This window comes from Anthonomus grandis, chromosome 15, assembly GCF_022605725.1.
Source record: "Anthonomus grandis grandis chromosome 15, icAntGran1.3, whole genome shotgun sequence".
NCBI lineage: Eukaryota > Metazoa > Arthropoda > Insecta > Coleoptera > Curculionidae > Anthonomus > Anthonomus grandis.
The window spans coordinates 2,633,802-2,653,997 of NC_065560.1; the positions used below are offsets into that span (position 1 = coordinate 2,633,802).

Sequence of the window (20,196 nt, forward strand, 5' to 3'; positions counted from 1 at the left end):
CTACACCACACACAACACGTAATATTACCTTACTAAATTTCTTATACAGCGTATCCTTAGTGCCAAGTCCAAAATCATTATCAATAGCGATCGATATGGGGCGTGTAATCTCCTCGACACTCGAAAATTGAAAAAAGTCAGGATCGCAATTGAGCAACGTTTCTTCACTGTGAAACGTCCTCAGTTTGGTCGGTTTGACCGGTACAGGAGGAGGTTTAGTTGTCGGTTTTATTATTATACGCCTGCGCCTCGGGGAAATTGGTGATAGAGGAGGTGGAGGTGTTTTTGGAAGAGGTGGAGGTTGATCTTCAACAGGAGAAATTTTGTTTGAGTCAATGGGTGGAGGACGAGGTACTTTGAGTATATCATCGTCAAGTAATAGTGGTGTCACCTCGGGAGGGGGAGGAGACACCGGTAAGTCGTTTTCGAAGGTTGAAAAGTGCTGTTTAACTGGAGGAGACATTAGCATCTCAGTGTATAAAGTAGGAGCGGGATTGTTGAAGTTGCCTGGAGAGTCTTGGGGGCTGAAAGTGTTTACTTGTGGCAACCCATATTGTGCTGCAAAAAGATTAGGAGCAGGAAAATGGTTGTAGACATTGATCGTGGGCGGTTGTTGCACTAAGTGCCAAGGATAGTGGTTGCTATTAGCAGCGTTCGCTAGAGAATAAGTTAAATTTGTAGTAGTAACTGAAGTTTGAGTTTTATTTGGTTCAATAGGATCAAAATCGGGTGGTGGCGGTAACACCACCGGCGAAGGAACATCGCTGATATCAAACGAGGCAACCAAACTGTCCTGATCCTCGGGAGGCATACTAGAAAGTACGTCGACACTTTGAGATCTGTTTACTCTCACTTTAGGACTCTCCTGTAACAATTCATCAAGGGATTCGGTTGATATGGATCGCGTTTTAGCTGGCAAGGTTCCACCGATTACATCAGAGTTGGCTTTCGAAGGTTTCGGAAGAGTTGCGGCGTATTCCTGAGGGAAATAATTTGGCAATAGTTACTTGCTTGATTGAAAAGTGCCCTCACCAAGTTTGAACGATTGCTGACGGATACAACGACAAAAAGCCACCTTTTAGTACAGTCATGTTGATGGTACTGAGGAGAAAGCACTAAATCTGAGTTTTCCTATAAAATTTTCTATAAAAATACTCTCCCTTTAACCCCTAAAGAAAAACTTAATTCAATGCACCTCATCACTTTTCTCTTCATTGTTTCTTGACATCATGGCTGTACTATTAATTAACCAAGCACCTCAAAACAAATAAATGGGACAAAAACAAAAGCCGACTTATACCAAAAATATATTTGCTATTAAAAATCACATGGAATCTTGGTTAGTTTTTAACAAGACATTTTTTTTTGGTTACCTTGCTTCATGGTGTATAAAAAATTAAACTACCGGACTGACATTCAAATGTTGTGAGAACAGTTGAATGTCCACCATTATGAAACTAAACTAAAACACAACCGGGACATCTAACACTGAATTGTAGAAAAAGTAATATTGCTTAGTTTGGTTTGAAAATGCAAGAGTTTTATTTGTTGGTAATCCGTGATAGATGTGAAACAATTATTATTGATCAGGGGAAAAATTATACACAGTCTCTTTTGCAAGTACATTTAGAAATTAAAAGCACATGAAAACGAGAAATTGCATATAAAATTTAAATTTATGACAATATGTTATATAGGTACAATATAAATTCTTTAACTAACATTTGGCTTAAGTTTACATTCTTTTTGTTTGTTTTGCCCCACGATATCTCCCATGACAAAATGAAATATTATTTTAATGCAGAACAGATCCAAAAAGCATCATATTTCACAATTTAATAGCCCGTGGAAGTGTTCTATTAAAAGGCTTATTAGATAAGATGAGACAATGCCAGATTAGAGTTTTTTAAGGGTAAAAAGAGTATAGTATATCCCATTTTCAAATGGGTAAACATAAATTTACAAAAACTGAAATTTTTATAGCTTTCAAAGGCACCACATTACAAAATTATGGATATTTTTATCGAAGCCTATCGCTTTATAGTTATTTTGCTATATATATATTTATATAAACCGATTTTTCTCCACATATATCAATTTGTAATTACAATTACACATTTAATATTAATAATTTACATTAACACTGATATTAAATATATATTTTTTTAAAGATTATACAGAGTTTTAGTAAATATAGATATGTAAGAAGAATGTAATAAATGAAATAAGTTATTTATTTGTTTCAAGTTAGAAAATGATAAATGCAAAAATATTAAGCGACGCGACAATGGTAGACATACAAAAATAAATATTAATTAACATATACAAGCTGCCACGGTAATATGAGATAACTACATGAGATACAGCCTGTACACTTTTTAATATATAAAGTATATGGACGATTTGCTAGACAAGAGGTAAACAGTTTAAAAAATTATTTTCAAGGAACCAACTGTCTATATCTCAAAAACCAAGAGAGCTAGATACTTGAAAATTGGAACACTAATTCTTTGAATAAAATTATTGAAGACTCATTTCAGGATTTTTTTTTGAAAAATTTAAAAATGAAGAAATTAAGTTTTAATGATGAAATTCAAGAAAAATTATTTCCAAGGAACCGACTGTGTATATCACAAAAACTAAGAGAGCTAGATACTTGAAAATTGGAACACTAATTCTTTGAATAAAATTATTGAAGACGTATTTCAGGTTTTTTTTCAGAAAAATTTAAAAATAAAAAAATGGGGTCTAATGATGAAATTAAAGAAAAATTATTTCCAAGGAACCGACTGTCTATATCTCAAAAACGAAGAGAGCTAGATACTTGAAAATTGGAACACTAATTCTTTGAATAAAATTATTGAAGACTCATTTCAGGATTTTTTTTTGAAAAATTTAAAAATAAAGAAATTGAGAATAAATTAAGTTTTTTTTAGTTAAAAATGAATAAATTAAGTTTTTGAGTTATTCAGTATTTTACTGCAAATAATATCGGTAGTCCATTATTGTCCTCTTGTTTACCAAATCGCAGGACATTCTATACATAAAGTCTATATATTAATTACACGACATAATTTCGCAGTATTAATGTCAGTGTAACATTTTTTGATACCTATAAAAGAGACACCGAAAATATTACAGCTAAGAATAATTCTTTGGTAAAACCTATTTTGTTCATAATAAATAATTTAGTACATTTATTTAACACGTATTAGCATAATAAATAAAAGTGTTTATATTAATTATAAATAACAAGATTAAATCTTCAATGTCCTTTTAACGTTATTTTAAAATTTAGCGAAAAACACAAATTGCCAGGAAAGTTTTTACAATTATTATGGGAGGTTGTGACTTATTAAAGGACATCTTGGTGAAGAATCAATACAAGTTTAAGAGTAGATTAAGTGTCTACAGTTAATGCTTTCAGATTTGCTTAATCTGTTTTAAATCCTGGAAAAAAAAGCAAAATAAATTAAATGTTTCCAGACAGTTGATATTAGTCTCAATGCCCTGGAAGAATTTTTTTTTTTTTATTGGGTTGCATTGGAAAAAACCAGAAAAATTAATTCAACTGCCTGGAATAAATTAGTTATTTTTTAAGAATTAATTGTTAATTTTCATCTTTTCAATGCAATAAAAAAACAATTTATTAAGACTAATAATGCTAAACAAGCATAGGTAGTCAAATCCAGTAAGAAGCTTTTTATTAAGCAAAGATTACTCTGCAATTACTGTATGTTCTTAAGACGTTATACCCACAACTTTTTAAATTATTACTTTCTCGTTCATCTTAAGACGTTATTTCCTCAATTATATTGTAACAATTTATGGAAATATAATATCCGCTATTGCAGAAACACTTGTAGTTCAATTTAATTATTTTATTTAATTATAGCGTTGGTTTAACTGTGTTAAAAAGAGTAACGGCGATTTTGGATAGCAAATTTTCATTTGTATCACATATCGTCACCTTGCACACATAGGGGCGTATCTGAAATATTTATATTTTACAGGAAAAGCATTTTAAGATGTTGGCTCAAGAGAAACTATCGCTGTGAGAAAACGGTTTGGAATTTGCGGTTTAAATTTTGTGCTCATGTGGGCATCTACGATTAGAACAATTTGCTATTATGAAATTTTAGATAAGTTTTCCAGTTTTTCCAAAAATCAAAAAAAGATTGAGATACGCCTTTTTGTGTGCTGTAATCGAATTGTTTTAAAAAAGTTACGCCCTTTGCAAAATAACAACAACCCATGGTAATCAAAGTTTTATTCGAAAAATTAAACATTTATTATTAAGTTTCAAATTAACCTAGTACTTCAAAGGAATAAAAAGTGGAAATCCTGGCCTGGCCTTAAAAAAAATTCTTATCGCAAAAAAATAAACGTAGGTTCCTTAACGCCCTTAACACTATCAGCTTTATAAGAATAAGTAAACATTTTTGTTAATTGTTTAAATTAAAAAATATATCATAATAAACCAAAAGTAAAAAACTCTAACAAAAAAACTAAACTGTTTATAACATAAAACGATAAAAATAGGGACTTATTCATGTGGAAGGGATCTGTAAAATGACACATGCTCCTGGGATCGAATTACAGGAGTTTCTCCACTGCACAAAGAAATTAGGTCCTGATATTTTAGACATGCTATCTTTGGTCGTTCATTGTTAAGTTCTCCAAGGGAAAAATGATCTATGTTTGTTCTCTTCAATATGAGGCTTCTATAATGTTCATCACAGTGAGACACTTTAAAAAAAATATTATCTGGACTTTCCTTTTCAACTTTAATTTCAAAGATTTCTGTCCAGTTGATTCGGTTTCTGTCATCATCTTGGCGTATGCTTAAAACTCTTAAATCTTTCGACAAGCCTTTAAAATCTATGAAATCGGAGTAATTCATTGGAATTACATTATAGGGATTTTTAGCCTTAGCTAGTCTAAAAATCGGAATCAACTGAGATGGAACAAATATGTTTCCTGAACGAGAAATGGCACTATGGACTGAGTCCCCTTCACTTTGACCATGAAAGGGCTCAAAAAATCGAAGACGAATTTGCCTAATGTTCTTCATCGTTCGTATCTAAGATACGCCTAAACAGTTTGCGTGCATAACCCAGGCAATAAATTATATTGAGTTACGCCCTTTTGAGAGCAGCTAGAAAACACCAAATTTGTCAACCTCCGGGCGAAATCCAAAAAAATTCAAATTATGAGTTACGCCCCTTTGTATGCAAGGCGACGATATTGAAAAATGTATACAAAGTCCATGTAGAAGTTTAGGTTTAATATATCTAGATTTAGTGGTGATTTTTTATGTAGTAATTGTTTTTTAAATTGTTTCTTTAAATTTACATTTTCTAAAATGAATGAACATATTGACTTGAGAATTCTCTATGTTGTCAATGGACACGCTCAATTAAAGATTGATTTAGGGGAAATTGGCCTAAAATGACATACTAGAGTAAAATGGCATATCGGCCACTTCTCTAATTTGAGACGTGGCAACGCTATCGTAAATGATAAAATGTAATTGGTTTGCAGCTGTGACCTCAGTCGAGTCTACTCCGCGGGGCAGAATACACGTGTTTTTAAGAAATACCGAAAAAAACTTTTTCCGAACCTGAAAACATTGTTTTGTGGTTTCCTAATTTCTCGATATCACTTGATGAGGTACAATAAGCTTAAGTACGGTTAGTCCAGATAAAAAAATAGACTTTTTTCTTTATTTTAATGTGATTTAACCCCGTTTTTTTTTGTGTTTTTAACAAGTATTTGGGTCATTTCTAACACACTTATTCTTTGGGTAAAATGACATACATAGTGTTGATGTAAAACGACATAGGCATTAGGCTGAAACCTATACCTATGTTTTTATGATTTCAGGTAATATGGTTGGAAAGTATACGCGTAAATCGACGCGTCAAAATTGGGGTGAGGCAAGCATGAGCGAAGCTATTAAAGCAGTCCAAAACGGTGCTCTGGGCTGGTTGGCGACGTCTAAAAGATATGGTGTACGACAAGCAACCCTTAGACGAAAGGCACAGGATAAAAATAAAAGAATAAAAGGTTCTCAAAAAGGCTTGGGTCGTTATGGACCTACATTTTCTGCAGAACTTGAACGCGAGATAGTGCAACATATTAAGAAATTGGAAACATGCATGTTTGGCCTGAACACAACAGAGGTCAGGCAATTGGCATTTGAATTAGCTGAAAGGAAGAAGTTACCCCACAGATGTAACAGCTTGTGGGCTTTAGGAGGCGCAATCCTGACATTTCACTCAGAACACCGGAAGCCACTTCAGCGGCTCGTGCGCAGGGTTTCAATAAGCCGCAAGTTGAAAAATTTTTCAATTTATTGGAACATACAGTAGCGGAACATAACATAACCTTTGACCGTATCTACAATGTTGACGAGTCTGCGCTGTCTACGGTTCAACGTCCGCAAAAAATTATGGCCACAAAGGGAAGAAAGCAGGTCGGTGCCATTACAAGTGCAGAACGGGGGGCACACACTTCTGTAGTTTGTGCTATGAATCCAATAGGTAATTTTGGGCCACCGGCTCTGATTTTTTCTCGAAAAAATGGAAGCCAGAGTTAATTGATGACGCACCAGCTGGGACATTGGGCTTGTGTCAAGAATCGGGCTGGATGACAGGTGACCTGTTTTGTAACATTTTATAAAGTTTACACATTCATCTCAAAATAACAAAACCCTCTTACTGCTTGATGGTCAGGTTAGCCACAAACAATTGGAAGTTATTACGTTGGCTAAAGAAAATGGTGTCCTAATGATTTGCTTTCCTCCGCACTGCACACACCGACTACAACCCCTGGATGTGTCATTTTTTGGTCCTCTATCTGCCTATTACAATCAAGCGATTACAAAGTGGCTCAAGAATAATCCAGGTCGCACTGTATCTCCTTTTCAAGTAGGAAAGCTATTTTCTGAAGCCTATGAACGCAGTGCAACTATGGAAAATGGTTTCCGGTTAATCCGTTTAACGCCAATGTTTTTCCCGACTGGATGTTGGCTGCGTCATTAACTGAACAAAATGATCCCGAATTACAAACACGAGACCACCAAGGACCTCATCCAAACATATCCCCTCCACCATCACAAGCCGACAGGGACAGACCTGGACCATCCCATATAACTCCAAGTGAAGAAGAAGATAATATACTAGACAGTAGCCGGGTTTCCATGGAAAGCATCATTCCAATACCCAAGGTATCAGCATCTTTTAAACGAACAAATCGGAAAAGACAGGGAACGGTTGTGCTACCATCTACACCTAACATGGAAGAACTCAAGGCGAAAGAAGAAGAGAAACGTTTAGTTTTGGAGCGACGTGCAAAACGTAACCAGGTTAAAGTCAAATTGTGGACCGATAGTGAAGAAAAAAATCAAGATCCATTTGCTGAGGTTGAAGAGGATGATGAAGATGCTGCGTGTATCTATTGCAACAGCCTTTATTCCCAGTCGAAATCAGGCGAGCTTTGGCTGCGGTGTCAAAAATGTAAAAAGTGGAGTCACGCAGAATGCGCAGGGGTCCCCCGTGGCACTAAGTTTTTTACTTGCGAACTTTGTAACTGAATAGGCATTTCTTTTTTCGTAAGTGACCAAAGCATTATATTTTTGTATTTCATAATAAAGGTTTTTTCAATATTTCTACCATTTTTATTTGCAACATTTTCTATAAAAACGTGTATGTCATTTTGCCCAAGTATAAGCCTAAAATGACATACTGCACATTTTTTTTTAAATTTGGCATCAATATTTTAAAGTGAAAAAAATTAAAGCTTTATGCCTTCCATGGGAACTGGCATAAACTAACGAACTCACTGAACTTGAAATGAACGGTCATCAATAAATATTCCAAGTTTTGTGGAAGCTTTTGTTTAGGGTATGTCATTTTAGGCCAGTTTCCCCTATGTTTTATTTTAAAATTACTGAATGGAACTATTGATTGGAATTATTCATTGAGTAAATTTAATTCTCGTGTAAATATTTTTTTTTCTTTATTGACTGCATTTATAAAATACAGCGTTTTTAATTTATATCGATCTCTACATGTTTCCAATTGTACAATTAAAAGTTCAAACATACCAATTGGTAGTATTATAATTTGCTATTTAAATTTATTTTTGTCCTTTTGCAAATTGGTTAATACCAAAGTGATAATTAATAAAAGTGAGAAACTAACGAAAAGGAGTTTGTACCGGACTTTCGCTAATTATATCGTTTCTTCTTTGTTTGTTAATTTTTTGTTTCATATAATATCTTGTATATAATATAATGTTTAATAATAAATCGGAACTTAATCGTTGTGTCTTTTGCTGGCATTTATGTTTCCCGCTAAGTTTGTTGTTGGGCCTTATTTAAAAACTAGAGACCGCAAGTATAAAATCGTTCATAATATTTTCATACAAAATAAATAAAATATTTACACATCAATAAAGAACTGATTTACATATATTAACCCAAGAGTGACTAATTGTTATTGCTAAAAATATTAAATATTTCATTTCATCTTGGCGTGCATTTCATCATACTTACTCCGTATATCGAATTAAATAGTAGCACCATATTATTACAACATACATATTTAATAAATCTCTTAATTATTACACCGAAAGTTGCTTTGGTACCTTAACGATTTAGGTATAGGGCGACTATTTTTTACAGTTTGTTTGTTTTATCTGAAACAATAAAATTTTGAATTACGATCGGTTTTATTCAATTAAACATTGCCCATGCACATGCGCTTGAACTAAAAAAAAAACTATGTTAAATCATATGTTTTTGGTCATTCCTAACATTGATGTACGATCCAGTACACGTGTTTCTTTAATAGCGTCTTTTTTCATGTTTAGTTATCATTGAATTTACTTGTATATTTTATTTAATTAAAATGCTTTATATCCAGTTACTATTAAGTATTGAAGTAAGGTATTAAGCATTTATTTAGGATCAAATTATGTAACTTTATAAATTTAATACACCTTGTAACTCATACAGTTTCCAATGATGAGCCTTGAATTTGGGATATGCCTTGCAATACCTTCATCAATTTTTTTTTTACTGGATCGCACTTTACATAGCAGCAAATCAAAGAAAAAATGCAACAGTATTTACATGGTCCATGAGGGTTTTAAATGTTAACCTAGGTTTTACATATTTTTTTAATATAAAGGCAAAAAAATAGCCTTCTTAATAAACCAGGCAGATTTATCACTTTTTCCTACTGAAATCCAGCTGAAAATTGATATTTTCCTTAAAGTGTCGATACTTCAGTCGTAACTCAATCGCAATATGAGTATTGTCAAATATAGTCATGCAAAAATTAAAAAATAAAGCGGCTAGTAAAAGTCCAAACTAAACGAAATATAGAGACTATAAACTAATCAATTTTTCAGTCAAAAGATCAAGGACAACACACGGGACACGAAAGCGATGCGAAAAGAAGTCAAACAAGAACACATAAAGCTAAAATAAAATGGCAAAAGAAGAACACAAATCTGTTGAAATCATTCAGTTATTGGGAGTAATAATTAAGTAAAAAATACTCTAATGCAATAAAAACTTACAGTCGTCTGAGGTGCCAACGTATGTTTGCTCATGACTATCGTGGTAGTTTTCAGTTCTGGAGACTTCGGGGGTTGGGCGTTATTTTCTTGCGGTCCTTTCGCTAACGTCTCGACTGCATGCACTACATCCAATACCTAAAAGAAGTATAATAAAATCTATATCTATCGATTGAAAATACAACATTTTTGTTTTGGTGATTTGAGTCTAAAAAACCTAAGATAACTACGTTAAGATATAAAACAATTAATTAAAGACCCTTTATCAGACTATTTTAATGATTTCAATACCAAATATGCTCAATTTTACCAATATTAAGTGTACAGGTGACCCCCCAGTAAAATATTTAAAAAAGACATACCTTTTCTGCAGGGGTGGGTGGCTTGGCCTCCACCAGCGTAAGATCATCATCTGACTGGTGAAGGGGTTGAAGCCTCTTTTCGACGTCATCTTTTTCAAGCTGCAACATATTTTTTATTCATTAACCATGTCTCAACTTATACGTTTTTATATTTTCTATTACACATAAATAATTTAAAATATATACATTATAAATAATATGAGATTAATTTAAAGAACCCAAATTCTTGATATGTCTATTTATCACGTAAAACGGCTTTTTAAAAATTGACCCTTAACATTTGAACAGTTTTCTGTAAAACCGTATAAACTCACCTGCTTCGAAATTTGCCACAATTAAGTAATTTTTGTAATTCAATCTTTATAAACAAACCGATGGAGCTTTTGGCGCCCAAAACTGTAAATCAAATAAACATAAACAAATACATTGGTTCCTCATCTCCCACTGAAGCCAAATACCTTAAACCGATTTAATCAGTTCCAATAAATACAATATAATTAACATATTAAATAATAGACGAAATTAAGCAATTAAAACTTAATGGATAGGAGCGAGAAACGAAAAAATGTGGATTTTTGACACACGGACTTAAAGAAAGAGATCCTAAACTTGACGTAGCAACGATGCTTGTCAGGAGCTTTTTAATTACCATCTAGGATAAAAGTGCCCATTCGATAATTTTTGTAGTTTTTACAGACTGGGAAAGTCAAATGACGAAAAAATACGGCCATTTTCTATCGAAGCTAATGGCTACTTTTATCATCCCAGAATACACAAGAAAAAAGCACGTCAAAACAATTAAGAGGCCATTATAAGGAATAGCAAGGTAATTATTATAGACGAAACGACTTATACGTTAGAAGACATAGAGTCAGGTAATTTTGCCATCGGTGAAAACAAATCAATCTTCAGAAAAATTAACCCATAATTTATCTAGTAGATACAATACTTGCTAATTCTTTCCTCGTTTCATTTGATATTTCTAACCTCTTTCCTAGCATTCATCCTGAAGCTTGTATATCCATATCCGTGAATTGATCTTTTTAAATTCTTATTTTAGAAGTTGATTAATTTTGCTCTTTAACAGATATTGTTTTCGGATAGAGGTTTATGCTCAGAAGTGGCTATAGGTTCGAGTTTTTGAGAAAAAGATCTTGGAAAGCCTTTCTTTTAAGGAATTCATCAAGGGTTGGTACAAACTTGTGAATAATATTTTTTGTAAGAAATATGAAAACTCTTTTCACAACCCTTATTAATTTTACTTATGAAAAAGAAAGGGAAGAATTATTACCCTATCTTGATTTACTGATTAAAAGGCAAAGTACTAATTAACTTAAATTCGAGATTTATAGAAAACCTACAGCAACTGATTGTGTAATTGACTTTTCTTCTAACCATCCTATTAACCAAAAATTTACTGTGTATAATTCATTGATTTCACTTTAGAAATAAAAATATCTGGTTAAAAAAATATTTTTTATATTTGGAAGAATGTTTTTATTCTTTGTAGGTGAATAAGGCAACTAATTTGATATTAATTATACTATTACCTTATATTTATACGATATCTTTTGAACAGATATTTAGGATTTAGCTGTAGCTGTTTGTTTTATCGTTAAATATTGATAATAATGTAACTGTTATATGCATATCATCACCTTCTACTCAATTTTAATACTTATGTTTTTGATTGTTTTTAATCAGCGAGCGTTGGTGTTTCTTTAAAATTTATTTGTAGTTCTAGTCTTTTAATTGCGAATTTTTAGAGATTAAATAAAGCCGACAGTATCCAGTATAAAGCCTTGAGAATGGTTACAGGAGCATTGCGGTCTACACCAATACAGGCCTTGCTAGTAGCAACTTATGAGCCACCTCTATATGCACGAAGAAAAATGTTTAATTAAAAATTTACAGTTTTGCAATAATTTGCTTATTGAAAAGATCCATTGGCTTGGAATATCCAATCTAACAATAAAATATTGGATTACCAAAAATAGCCCACCGTTAGCGGAAGCCTACGTAAATACTAAGCATATCCATCAGCTCATAGAGGAAAATAATAGATATTGGTTTTATAGATTACCATATGGAATCAATCATTTTGAACCACGTATTTTAATACCCAACTTTATAGATTGTGTTATGGCAAATAAAAATATATTAATGGACACTCTCAACAAGTTTCTAAGACTGCATTTACTATCCCTAAATTAAAGATTCAAATCGGTTTTAGATGTGAAGAAAATGCTTCCATTTTCACGACAGAAGCATTCGCTATGTAAAAGGCTTTAGAATATGTAAACATTGCCAATACTCCCTTTAATATATTAATTCTGTCGGACTCTAGATCAGTCATACAAACTCTAGGTAATGGACATAACTTAAACCATCCAATTATTTTCAAAATTAGAGCTGTTCTGGTAAATCTTGGCCTATATAACAAAAAAAATAGTCTTTGTTTGGACAAAAGCTCACTCAGGATTATTGGGTAATGAGTTAGTAGATGAGGAAGCAAAGAAAGCCATTTCTTGCAACAACTTTATACCTAAAGTACACTACAGGGACTTATTCCCTTTTATCTACTTAAAAGCCTTTGAATGTTGGAAAAACACATTTTTGGAATATGTATCAAACACAAAAAATACCTATACTTCAATTAGAAAAAGGCTGGACAAAAACACTTTAGTCCTTAGCCTTAATTTTCCAAGATACTTGTCAATATCCTGTTTTTGGTAGATCGCAGCAATTTCAATCAATACCTATATAAAATAAACATGAAAGGCATAGAAATTTGCTATCGTGATAATCAGTCAATTGATGATCTGAATCATAGACTTTTTGCTTGTAAAAACAACTCTCAAGCCAATCAATTTTTGAACATGGAACTTGGAAAACTATCCTTACTTTCAATGTGCCACGCAATTTTTATGGAAGTATAATAAAAATAGACATAGGATGTAAAAAATAAGTTAGTTAAAGACACTCCCTATGTTTTTCCCCCTGTTACTTTTCTACCTATCCGAGTCACCCTGTATTGTCTTAAATTAAAACAATGCCTTGCTTGGACTCCAAGGCGAGAAGCAGGCAGTGACCCTGTCTAAAATTTTCAAAAGTCAATGTCCTATTCTTTCTTATTAGGAGGTAGATATATAAAAATAAATAAAGTAAATGAGTATTACAAGCACAGATACTAAAATAATTGATTTAAGCTAGATATCTGCTATTATAGAGAGTTAGATATAAGTTTTTAGAGAGTTTTTCTAATTTGTTTGAGACACAGGTGGCTGTGAAATAAGAGCCATCATATAACATGAATACCGTTGTTCCATTTGCAACTTGTGGCTAAATGTGCTCAACACAAGGCCATTAAAACGTTGTACCGAGTTTTTAAATTGTACTATTTCGTAAATAAATATATTTTCGAGTCCGATGATGGTGCGTTATCATCGAAACGCATCACTCTTGAAACAATATTGGCATTTTATTTTATATAGAAAAGACTTCCTTCTAAGAAGGTCTTCTAAGAAGATCTTCCTAATTAATGTAACCTTAGTTAATTCATTTCTTAAAACAAGAAACGCTTTTATATACTCTTCATTTATGATTTCTTACCTGATAAATATCATCATCGGGAACGTCCAAGCTGCTGACACTCTGCGACCGGCTACTGACCGACCCTCCTCTCGTCAAACGACCTTCCGCTATTGCTTTATCAATGTCGGACTTTTCGTATCCACGACAAACGATCATGTGGATCTTACTACCGCATTGCCTAAGAATTGTAACCGCTTCCGCGTGGGTTGCTCCCAGGAGCGATCTGCCATTGACTTCTATCAATCGCATTCCTGAAACGGGATTAGGTTTATTAATCAATTGAAATCTAACCTGAGGTTCCCTCTATTTTTTATTTACTCGCCTGCTTTTAAACGCCCATCTCTTCGTGCCGCTCCAACTGTGTTAATTTTCGATATGAAAACTCCTTCGTCGGAACGATCCAAGGGGTTTCCTTTCTGCCCCTGCAATCCGCCTTTAATGTGCATGCCCAGTCTTTCGCTATCTCCCTTTTCAATTATTAATTCCTAAAGAAATGAGTGAGTAAGTAACACGATTTGATGTCTATTTGGCCTATATTGAACCGAAAAACAGAAAAACTACATTTTTTCATTGAAGTAAAGCTAATTATAATAAGAACTACTATGAAAGACTCGGTGATCAACATAGGATCTATCATAACTAAGCTATAATTTGCCTTGCAGAAACGTGGCTCTCTGAAAGTAACTTTTCTCAGAACTAGGAAATACGTGGGGTGGCTATTTGCATAAATAAAAATGCCCGAAAAAACGCATTAAGTACCTGAAAGAAATAACAAATTGCTTCCAGGCAGCTGGAAAATGACTTATCAACTTTCTGGAACAAATGGAAATTACTAAACTCCCTGGAATAAGTTGACAATTATTTAAATTTCTTTAAAAATATGAGAAATTTATAAATTACTTCCAGGCAGTTGAAAAACTAATTTTCAATGTTCTGGAAAAAATGGTAATGAGTGCAACTGCTTGGAACTGTATGAGAATTTTTTCCAGTTATTTAAAAAATTAATTTATAACTGAAAACGATTGAACCTGGTTCATTTGCCTGAAAAAATGCATCAAGTGCCTGAACGAAATCACACATTACTTCTAGGCAGTTGAAAAATTACTAGTCAACTTTCTGGAACAAATGTAAATGATTGAACTTCCTGGAATAAGTGGAGAGTTAATTAAATTTCTGTAAAAATATGAGAAATTGATAAATTACTTCCAGGCAGTTGAAAAACTCATTTTCAATGTTCTGGAAAAAATGGTTATGGAGCGCAACTGCTTGGAACTGTATGAGAATTTTGCAGATGAAAAAATCAGTTTCAACTTTTCAAAAAAACTTTAAGTGACTCAAAAAATATCTTTCAGTTAATTAAAAAATTAATTTATAACTGAAAACAATTGAACCTGGTTCATTTGCCTGAAAAAATGCATCAAGTGCCTGAAAGAAATCACACATTACTTACAGGCAGTTGAAAAATTACTAGTCAACTTTCTGGAACAAATAGAAATGACTGAACTGCCTGGAATAAGTTGACAATTATTTAAATTTCTTTAGAGATATGAGAAATGATTCTAACTGGAAAAATGGAGTGCAATTACATGGAAATATACGGAAAATTTGCAGTTGAAAGATGAAAAAAAAAAATAGAAAACCATTGTTTAACTTGCCGGAAACAATTAAAGTGACGTAAATTAAAGTTGAAAAATATCTTCCAGTAAATTCCAAGTAATTTTCAACTGAAAGAAAAGGTGAAGCTGCTTTCAACTGTCTGGAAAAAATGAAAAAATACTTCCAGGCAGTTGAAAAAATTATTTTTATTTTTCTGGAATTGAGCGCAACTACCTGAAAATTAACGAGAATTTTGTAGATAGAAAAAAATTAAAAAATCGGTTTCAACTTTTCGGAAAAAATTCAAGTGACTCGAAAATACCTTCCAGTTAGTTAAAAAAACTAATTTATAACTGAAAAAAATTGAACCTGGTTTAAATGCGTGAAAAAACGCATCGTGTACCTGAAAGAAATGACAAATTGCTTGCAGGCAGTTGAAAAATTACTAGTCAACTTTCTGGAACAAATAGAAATGACTGAACTGCCTGGAATAAGTTGACAATTATTAAAATCTCTTTAGAGATATGAGAAATTATTTCAACTGAAAAATGAAGTGCAATTACATGGAAATGTATGATCAATTGCCTGGAAATCAATACGAATTTACTTGTTGCAGTTAATAAATGAAAAAAAGAGTAAAAATCGAAAAAATTCATTTCTCAACAATTCATGAATGAACTAGGAGATTTGTTAGTACTAAATAATTCAGGTTTTCATAATTTGATTATTATAGATGTTTTCCAGGCATTTAGGGTAGTTTAAAGCATTTTCTTTAATGCCTGGAAGAAATTGGGATATTAGAAGTCAATTACTTCTTCCAGGCATTCCAGGTAAATAAAGGAGTAACTGGGTTAAAATCAAAAACCTGAATCTAATTTTTCTATAAATTCCAGTTTTAGTTATTTTTTTACTTTTTAAAATTTGAAAACTAAAACACGATTTTTTACGTTTTATTTTCTTTTTCGACTGCGAAAAAATTATTGATCAACCACTTAATTTATAGGTAAAAATTAATTAGTATGGCCATTTTAACTTCTCCGTCTCTTTCTTATACATTAAACATCCGAGTTAGTTCTCTTGGCGATTGTGACATTGTGGCTTGGACTATGTAGCCACGCCTACCACAAGACACGGGGGAGGGGAGAGGACAGTATTTAGTCCAGGGTCAAATATTTTCCGGAGATTTCAAAGTTAAATTATTTTTAAAGTTTTTTACTTTAAGAATTATATTAATTTGCAAAAAAAAAATTGCTATACGTCAATCTTTATCCTCGATAATGTAATTTGCTAAATTTTATTAGTCGCATAATAAAATCCAAATGGCGATTCAATTTAAATAGTTCGATTAATTAATAACATAAAAATTAATATTTGCATCTATTTTCGTCAAATTTTAATATTGTGAAGTTAAAGGGAAATTGCGTAAAATAAGGTAAAAAGAATTTTTTTTTCATGGGCATGCAAAGGGAGGTATAACAAAATCAGCGACACTATATTTAAAAAACCTCAATAATAATCTATTTCTATTAAGAAAGTATACGAATAAAAGAATATAAAAATTTTAATAAAATATAAGATATATGCCTAATCTAACCTAGATTCTATGGTACAATTCACTAATCTACTAGAAACTAAAACCACTCTAGAGCTACTACACACAAGGCATTAACTCACCTTAGTGTCTAGGTAAGTGACCATTAGTTGCTTGTAACAAAAATAAGTAATGAGATTCACTATAACAAATATTATAAAATTATTTTTTTGCAAGCAGTTTATTATTTTCCAGGTTATCGAAAGTAGTTTCCAGTTTTTTCAAGAATTTCTGCAATTTTAAAAATAATTACTTCAGGGATTTAGAGCGATTTTCTCTAGACATAAGACGCTTTTAAAAGCCTGGAAAAAAATTAAAATTAGTACATTTTGTGTGCCTTGGAGTTTAAATTATTTATAAGTAATTTTACAGGCATTTAAAGCGATATCCAGGGCTTTCTTAAGGAGTCATAAAGGAAACAAATACTTTAATTAATTTTAAAAAAATGTATGATTTTTTGATCCCTATTGAGGTTAATTAACTAAAAATCAAGAATTTCTATGAAACAGAATTGCCTAGAAAGAGAAATAAAAAATATTCCCGGTGCAAAGAAATTTTTCAAAAAGCATTAATAAAAATTAAATTTTTTGGTACCTAAAAAAATGCATGGAACAAATTTTTAATTAAACATCTCAGACAGTTGAATTTTCCCCTATTTCCAATGCAATTTTCAAAGCATTTTCTATGTTTTTCTTAATCAGACGATGCCATACTTTAATTAATTAAAAAATAACATGATGATGGATCTCTATGGTAAACTAATTATTCGAGGGACTTTAGGCACAAAACTACTTTCACCGCCTGGAAAAAATCATAGTTAGCAAATGTCTTAGTGTCTTGTATTTATTATTATGATTTATCAAACCCCTAACCTGAAAAAGACCTGAAAGTGTTAATAATACAATCTACAGGTTATCAGAAAAATGTTTAAAGTTCTCGAGTAATTTATTAGTTAGTAACAAAAAACAACAACAACAATATGTAAGAAACATTTTAAACACCTAAACTTTAAAGAAATATTTCATATTTTCATGAAACACCTCCCAAAATTCCATTTCTCCTACCTGATATCCTTCGGGCAAGGGATCGTGTCGCACCGTTAGCGTTATATTATCTCCTGGTCGTAACAGTGCCATAACCGCATCTTCATGACTAAAGTTGGTGATGTCTTCGCCGTTTACTTTCAATATTCTGTCTCCAACTCGCAGTTTTCCCGAATTGGCTGCCGTACCTCCAGGAACCATCTTAAGAAACCCAAATTAATTTTTTTACAGAATTCTATTAAAATATTTGCTAATCCATCATTGCCATTCCAGTTTAGTTAAAAGAATTAAGTGATTTACTTTGTCAAAGGCCTTGGAAAAGTCAGTGTAAATGGCATCATATGACAATACCTCCATAAGACCTGTTTACATACCAAAAAGCAAACCATGAGAACTGTTAAATACTCTTACAATTTTAAATAAATCATTTCATAGATATCAATACTTTAATCTTAGGAAGCAAAACATGTTTCCTTAAGTGTTAGATCTCAAATTATCCTTGGCACTCAAACGTATTTACATAGAAATTTATATATAAAATAGTAAGGTCATATTATGTTGTTTACAAACATCTGATAGAAATATAAATATCACAGGTGATATATTAAAAATGATTCCAGCAGCATGAATATGAATACACACCGTAGTAAAATTATATTATGTCTAACTTACATGTGAAATAAATATTCCAGGTTCTTTATCGCCAAATGGTATGCTGGAATGATCGGTACCACCTATAATGCTGAAGCCCAACGAGCCTCCCTCCTTGGACAGGGTAACATCCTAGGAAACAAATTAACTATTTATAGTTTATTCCAAGTAATAAGTTTCCTTTAAAAAAGAAGACTAAATTGTTGCCAGATGAATCATATTTATTTCAGATAGAATAAGACAGTCACAGATTAACATTTTGCACTACTGTCATTTTGATCCAGAGGATTCACACATAGATTGTACTGATAATGTCTTATAGTGTAGCCCAAGTTTATAATAAAATACTAAATTTAAAGTCCATGATTCATTTAAAGACAAAAACATTGCAACACACTTTATTTTTCCAAAAACATTCATTCAAGACTCTCTCCAAAGACCACTTAGTATTTGCCAGATAATAGTAAAGGGCTTTCTTTACCCATATAAACTAAAAATGGCTGGAACATTTTTAGTTGTTCATTTAGTTATCATTATGCCAGTGCAAAGACTGGGTTTCTGTAAAGAGGTAGACCTTTTTGCTTACGATAATTCTACTCGAAGAGGAGGTAGAATGATTTAATTCGTGCAGGCAGTTAAAACTGCGTCGATTCAATCCCATGGAGCTTCACAACCTAAAATTGCCTGAAATGCCTTCATTATCAACTGCATGGAAGAAACAAGTTATGATCTAAGGCCAGGGACTTGGAAGAAAATATGTAAAGGAGAGGAGAGAAAATAATTTAGTTTGTCCAGGCCGTGTTCTTTTAATAGTATTAAATAGAAACTCTTGTGTTCCTATTTTTTCCTTCCTTTCTTCCCTTGTTGGTTGCATCTGTAGCAAGGAACCTTTAGAAATAAGGACTATATAAGAATCTACAACGATCCTCTCTGAAATATTACCTTATTCTACCTTTCCAGATTAAATTGTATTCCAAATTTCCTGGAAAGGCTCCTAGACTATTAAAATTCTGATTTTTTTCTCTTTCTCACAATGCAAAAGTTATTGCCTTACATATTTCCAAGTTCTTCTTAACTCTAACCAACTAGGTCATCTTTCAAAAGACAACTCTTGTGTTCTCTTTTTTCATCCCTTGTTGAAAGATTAATATAGTAATGATCATATGAAATTGAGCACAGTAGGGTTTTTTACTAAAAATTCAAACAAACCTACATTGTTTTCACTGGGACTAACTTGTGAGTGATGCAAGTAAGGAAATATTGTTTAATCTATATTACTTTTATTTTTTGTTTGAAAACCAAGGTTTACCAAAATGCTTGTGTCCAAATCCAATAACTATGTAAAAATCTACAGAATCAGAGCTATATAAGCTTGTGACTATAGTAACAACTATGGCAGCTATAGAATTGATTCTGATACCTAAATGATGAGTTTTAGGATCAAACATGGAAGTGACGGTGAGAGTCTAGGACCTAGTACGTATGAATATGTTATGAAACATTTACTGTCTATATCACCTGTAAAATCAAATGTTACATTAAACATAATAAAAAAAACAAAAAAAAAATAAACTTAAATATTCATAGCGGTTGGCAGTTGATATAAATTACTTACTCTAATACAAAAAGAACAACATTATGTGTGTATGGTGTAGGGAGAAGCGATTATGTGGGTTGTTGGGATAAGGACGTTAAATGGGAACACTAAATTCATTACCTATTTACCTGCTCTCTTGTGGCTTCTAAGAATGACTGACCCTCCTCCTCGATT

General features: G+C 32.2%; 1 protein-coding gene across 8 annotated transcripts in view; it reads right to left on the minus strand.

Moving 5' to 3' along the window:
* LOC126745229 (protein lap4-like) overlaps positions 1-20,196 on the minus strand; it is a 133,858-nt gene that overhangs the window by 19,795 nt on the left and 93,867 nt on the right. For 7 of the 8 annotated variants that reach the window (XR_007663467.1, XM_050452978.1, XM_050452977.1 and 4 more), the window contains exons 18-24: positions 18,447-18,557; positions 17,796-17,975; positions 13,867-14,029; positions 13,563-13,795; positions 9,951-10,049; positions 9,592-9,726; positions 29-979 (exon numbers count right to left, since the gene is read on the minus strand). Coding sequence is in view for 7 of the 8 variants with exons in the window: in XM_050452978.1 (XP_050308935.1) it covers positions 29-979; positions 9,592-9,726; positions 9,951-10,049; positions 13,563-13,795; positions 13,867-14,029; positions 17,796-17,975; positions 18,447-18,557 (1,872 nt within the window). In the remaining variant the exon portion in view is untranslated. The remainder of the gene's footprint in view (positions 1-28; positions 980-9,591; positions 9,727-9,950; positions 10,050-13,562; positions 13,796-13,866; positions 14,030-17,795; positions 17,976-18,446; positions 18,558-20,196) is intronic. The other variant, XM_050452983.1, reaches the window with a different exon arrangement.